Source organism: Mandrillus leucophaeus, unplaced genomic scaffold (genome assembly GCF_000951045.1).
Source record: "Mandrillus leucophaeus isolate KB7577 unplaced genomic scaffold, Mleu.le_1.0 Scaffold269, whole genome shotgun sequence".
Taxonomy (NCBI): Eukaryota; Metazoa; Chordata; class Mammalia; order Primates; family Cercopithecidae; genus Mandrillus; species Mandrillus leucophaeus.
Genome location: NW_012102798.1, coordinates 159,237 through 165,251, shown reverse-complemented (window position 1 = coordinate 165,251; position 6,015 = coordinate 159,237). Strand labels below are relative to the sequence as shown.

At 41.8% G+C, this 6,015-nt stretch overlaps 1 protein-coding gene and 1 pseudogene across 1 annotated transcript; both read left to right on the top strand.

Moving 5' to 3' along the window:
* Positions 1 to 3,687: 3,687 nt before the first annotated feature.
* LOC105542827 lies at positions 3,688 to 4,507 on the top strand (annotated as a pseudogene).
* Positions 4,508 to 5,150: 643 nt separating this feature from the next.
* On the top strand, positions 5,151 to 5,734 carry LOC105542826 (RNA polymerase II subunit A C-terminal domain phosphatase SSU72-like). The gene is given in 2 exon segments (XM_011984531.1): positions 5,151 to 5,499; positions 5,502 to 5,734. Coding segments are annotated over 2 exon segments (582 nt in total).
* The last annotated feature ends 281 nt before the right edge of the window (positions 5,735 to 6,015 follow it).

Here is a 6,015-nt window from a genome sequence, read left to right as displayed (position 1 = left end):
CAGACCACTTGAGTTTGAAATCTATCTGTGCTATTTTACTAGTGACCGGGGGCAAGTCACTTAACCTCTCTGTTCCTCGCTTTTCTTATCTTGAAAATGAGAATAATAATACCCACCTTCCAGGGTTTTCGTGAGGATTGAATGTGATGATACAAGTAAAGCACTTAGAGGCCAGGCTTGGTGGCTCACGCCTGTAATCTCAGCACTTCGAGAGGCTGAAGTGGGATAATCCCTAGAGCCCAGGAGTCCAGGACCATCCTGGGCAACATAGTGAGACTCCATCTGTACTAAAAAAAAAAAAAAAAAACCCTAAAAAGCAAGTAAAGCACTTAGAACAATTTCTGACACTCTTATAATCTTATTACTCTAAACATGAAAACACCTACCAGAGATATAAGATCTTATATGACTTGACAGTTGTCCACTTCTCAGAACTCATCTGTGCCCGTCTTCCCCTCACTACACTGCAGTCACACTGGCCTTTTGGTTCTTTTTGCCCAAATTCACGTAGCACATTCCCATCTCAGAAAATTTGCTCATACTCTTCTTTCTGCCTAAATACTCTCTCCCCACACTTGACCTGGCTGGCTCCTAGTCATCTTACTGGCTTCGTCTTGAAAGTTACTTCCCACAAATAGGTTTTTTCTGACCATCTAATCTAAAGTGGGTCATTGCAGCTACTTCATTTCCTCCTTGAATATATTTACATTTTTATTTGCAAGCTTGTTTGTTTAATGTCTGTCTCCTTTACTAGACTGTAGTATCAACTGAGGTAAAAGAAAAAAATGTTTTTAATCGTATTCTTAGAACTTTGAAAATTATCTGATACAAGGCGCTTTCTCAATAAATGTTGGCTGAAATAGAAAGACATACTTAAAAGAAATAAATATACTACCATTTATACAAGCCACAGAGGGGGTATACTCCAGAAAAAATAATCTAAAATGTACAAGTTAATTCTTTTGTTATCAGAATTGGTCAGATCCTAATGAAATATCAGAGCCATAACAAACAACTGTGGCATCTGAAGTAGGCAGCAACAAATGCAACCATAACTCTACAGAACAATGTACTATGAGAAAAAAAAAAGTAGAGGACGAAAAAAAGGAATCAAAGAAGCCCTAGAACATTAGCATTTCTGCCCTTGACATAGGGTGTCTGGCTTTTTCATCATTGCTGGCTGCCACGAAGTCTGGCTTAGGGCCAGAGACAAACTTACCACTGTGCTAGTGCAACTAGAGAATCCTGATTGAGGGAAAGGTGATGTTTCTTGAGGCAATAAGCTTAGTATGTACATTTGTCTTGTTTTTAAATAGGTGATTTTTAAAGCAATTTTACGTTTGCAGTAGGAAAAAAAAAAGCAGAAAGTACATAGTTCCTATACCTCCTTACTCTTTTGTCAGTTTTCCCTATTATTTACATTTTGCACTGGTATGATCCATTTGTTACATTTGGTGGGCCAATATTGATTGGACACAGTTCCAGTGTATGTATCAATGTTTATATTTTAAATTGCGATAAAATATAGATAAAATTTATTATTTTAACCAGTTTTAAGTGTACAGTTCAGTGACATGAGGTACATTCACATAATTGTGCAGCCACTACTACCACCCATTTCCAAAATTTTTTCATCTTACAAAACTGAAACTCTGCACTCATTAAAAAATAACTCCCTTTTCCTCACAAACACCGTTCTACTTCTATCTCTATGAATTTGACTACTTCAGGTTCCTCAAATATGTAGATTCATACAATGCTTGTCTTTCGCGATTGTCTTATTTCACTTAGCATAATGTCTTCAAGGTTCATCCATGTTGTAACATGTATCAGAATTTCCTTGGTTTATATAGCTGAATAATACTCCATTGTGTGTAAATACCACACTTTGTTTATACATTCATTCACTAATGGACATGTGGTTTGCTTCTACCTCTTGGCTATTGGGAATAATGCTGCTATGAACATTCGTGTACAAATATCTGTTTGAGTCCTTGCTTTCAATTGTTTTGGGTATATACCCAGAAGTGGAATTGCTGGATCATATGCTGTTTCTATTTTTAATTTTTTGAGGAATAGTCACACCATTTTCCATAGTGGCTGCATCATTTTACATTTCTAAGAGCAGTGCACAAGGGTTTAAATTTCTCCACATTCTTGCAATCCTTATTATTTTCTGTTTTAAAAAACATATATATTATATATATGTGTGTACATATTATATATATGTGTGTGTGTATATATATGCCATCCTAGTGGGTGTGAAGTGGTATCTCACTATGGTTTTGATTTGCATTCACTTAGCGATTAGTGATGTTGAAAATCTTTTCATGTGTTTATTGGCTATTTGTACATACGCTTTGGAGAAATGCCTATTCAAGTCCTTTGCCCATTTTTAAATCTGATTGTTAGCATTTCTGTTTTTGAGATACAGGAGTTCTTAATATTTATTCTGGATATGAACCTCTTGTCAGATATATGATTTGTGAATACTTTCCCCAAGTGTGTCAGTTGACTTTTTGCTCTTTTGATAGTGTCATTCATGCAAAAAATTTTAATTTGATATAATTCAATTTCTCTAATTTCATTCTTTTGTGTAATTATATATATTTTTAAAAAACATTTCTAGCCCCATGTACTTTAATGATCTTAAGCAACATGTTTTGTTTTTGTGTTTGTTTTTGTTTTGATACAAGGTATCATTCTGTTGCCCAGGCTGGAGTGCATTGGTGCAAGCAAGGCTCACTGTAACCTTGACATCCCAAGTTCAAGTGATCCTCCCACCTCAGCCTTCGAGTAGCTGGGACCATAGGTGCCCGATACCACACCCCAAGCCTGGGTAATTTTTTGTATTTTTAAAGGAGACATGGTTTCACCATGTTGCCCAGGCTAGTCTAGAAATCCTAGGCTCAGGCGATCAGTCTGCCTTGGCCTCCCAAACTGCTAGGATGACAGACTTAAGCAACTTTTTGATAACCCTGCCTAAGTTACAGCTCTGCAACTGAGATTTATTTCCAAACAACCTAACTTTGAAAATGAAGAGAGCCATGAGCAAACACAAATGATATGTAGTTTGATAGATGGTAATTTGAAGGAAAAGTTCTAACAATTGGAGTTTTCAAAAGCAGAAGAGTGAGTGTTGGCATTAATTTGGAATTTGATTTTACAAGGCTTTTTTTCCACTTAGTTTTCCTTTTTTATTTTCTTGAAATTATCTTTCCTTTTAGAAATCAATTTGCCAGGAAACCACCTCCCCTCCCACCACGCCAGGCAGGCCACAGCCATCTTTTTTTAAACCTCCCTGATTTTCCCTCACACCCCCAAACAAGAACTCCCCAGGGGGCCTTCAGAAGCCTGGAGTCTCTTTCTGTCTGGCAGGACACCCTGGTGGCGGTGAAGTCCCCTCTGCCACGACAGAGGTTTCTGACTGTGGGACACATTGTCGTTTTTGTTTTCTTCCAGTCTTCTAATTTAAAAAGACATTCCTGGGTGACAGGCATAGTGCAGAAGCGTGAGCTATCGAAAGAACCTGGTGAGTTCTCACAAGGCCCAGCAAACCTGGTTACATTCCACAGCACTAGTGACTTGCTTGTGGAAGTCTGGAAGTTGCTTGTGTGTCACGGTGACGGCTCCCACGGTTGTCTCCTTTGGCAAATCCTTTAAGGAATTCTCTAACCATTGACACTGTTCTTAGATCGCCTTGCAGTGGTATTTAGCCATACGAATTCTACTGTGGAAAACAGACAGACTCATCGGTGCCAAAAAGTCATACAGGAAATATGGCCAATTTTATGCGAGTCTCTAAATAAGCACCCGGCTCATAATCAGATTGCAAAGCACTGTTGCAGGTGCCTGCACTTTGCGGTTCGCTGTGTAGGCAAAGGATCTGCCGTGCTGCTGTAACCACTAGAATGATTCACACCATTTGTGTGAATGCGTGCCACGTACATCAGCATTCTTGTTTCCTATACCTTGGCATTATCCTCGTAGATGAGTATGGCATGGAAGATGGCTGTGGGCAGAGACCACTAGACATGTCCAGGCACTGTGCATTCCCACCTTTCAGCTCCTAGAACAGCAGAATGGTCTCCAGAATCACTCTGACACTGTAGACGACCTGTTCAGGCTATCCACCAGGTTTATTCAGTGTAGCCCTGTCACCTTGCTGAGAAGCCAAGTAGTCATCCCTATCTTACAGTGGGCCATTGCTTCTACTAACGTGGACCACTGGGATGCCAATTGTAAGGTCATGAGGCTCCTATAAGAACTCATGACTTCCGTAAATCAAGACTTTGATTTACGGAAAGAACTGATGGACAGGAGATTAACCAGCTTGGACAGCAGCTTGTCAGACAACTGCCCCACACATGCTGCTTTTGTCTCCCCACCACATGGGGCGGAAGTGCTCTGGGAGATCATGCAGGTGGACAGACTGACTTTTTGGTGATGGTTATAGAATTCCTTAAAAGGCTTTTTTAAAAGCCTTCAATTGAACTTACAACAATAAGGTTTTCGCTATACAGAAAAACAAAAACAAAAAACCATATATATATGTATATATTTTGTTTGTTTGTTTGCTTTTTGAAGATGGAGTTTTGCTCTGGTTGCCCAGGCTGCAGGGCAATGGCACGATCTTGGCTCACCACCACCTCCACCTCCCGAGTTCAAGTGATTCCTCTGCCTCAACCTCCCGAGTAGCTGGGATTACAGGCATGCGCCACCATGCCTGGCTAATTTTGTATTTTTAGTAGAGACGGGGTATCTCCATGTTAGGCTGGTCTCGAACTTCTTGCCTCAGGTGATCCACCCGCCTCGGCCTCCCAAGGTGCTGGGATTACAGGCATGAGCCGCAGCGCCTGGCCGAAAAAATATATATATTTTAAATGTGGCTGGGCTGCACCTTGTGGCGCGCGGGTGTGGCTGCGCAGGCGCCAGCCGCCAACTGTCACAGAACGCGTTGCCTGAGCCCGGATGCCAGCGTACCTGCGGCTCCGCACTCGGGGCTTGCGAGGAGACTGGCAAGCGCAGACGCCACGTACTATATCCTCTGAGACGCGGTCACCATTTTTGGTCGCCATTCTGCTGGCACTAAGGTGCTGGGGTCGGTAGAAGAGTAAGTGAGAGCATCGTTGGGGGGTGCGGTCGCAGCCATGTCATTGTTACAGTTGCGGGTGGCGGTGGTGTGCTCAAGTAACCAAAACCGGAGCATGGAGGCACACAGTATCCTCAGCAAATGAGGATTCAGTGTCCAGTCCTTTGGAACAGCACCTCATGTGAAGTTTCCAGGACCAGCACCTAACAAGCCAAATATTTATGATTTCGAAACCACATATGATGAAATGTACATTGATCTTATCACGAAAGACGAAGAATTCTATACACAGAATGGCATTCTGTATATGTTAGACAGAAATAAGAGAATCAAGCTCCGGCCAGAAAGGTTCCAGGATTGCAAAGATGTGTTTGATCTGATCATCACTTGTGAAGAGAAAATTGATGACCGGTGGTGGAAGATCTGAATTCCAGAGAACAGGAGACCTGCCAGCCAGTGCATGTGGTGAACATGGACATCCAGGACAACCAGGAAGATGCCATCATAGGGGCATTTCTCATCTGCGAGCTCTGCCAGTGTATGCAGCGCTCAGAGGATACGGAGAATGAGATTGATCAGCTGCTTCAGAAGTTGGAGGAGAAGAACGGCCAGGCCTTCCTGCACATGGTCTGCTTCTACTAATGGTCCTGGCCTGGAGCCCGTGCTGTCACCACCGCTTGCTGCTGCTGCTACCACCACCATGGCCAACTTTGCCACTACTGCTGCCGCGGCTGCCTCCCTTGCCACTGCAGCCCTCCTGAAGCCATCGTGTTGAACTTACTTTTGTTAATACTTTTTACTTCCTGATATTTGTTTATACTTTTGGATATTTGATTGATGGTTCTTTACCCAAAGGAATCGTACTTGTAAAATGAGAGGAGATACATAAATTCCAAGTTTCTTTTATCCCACACTTACTTATG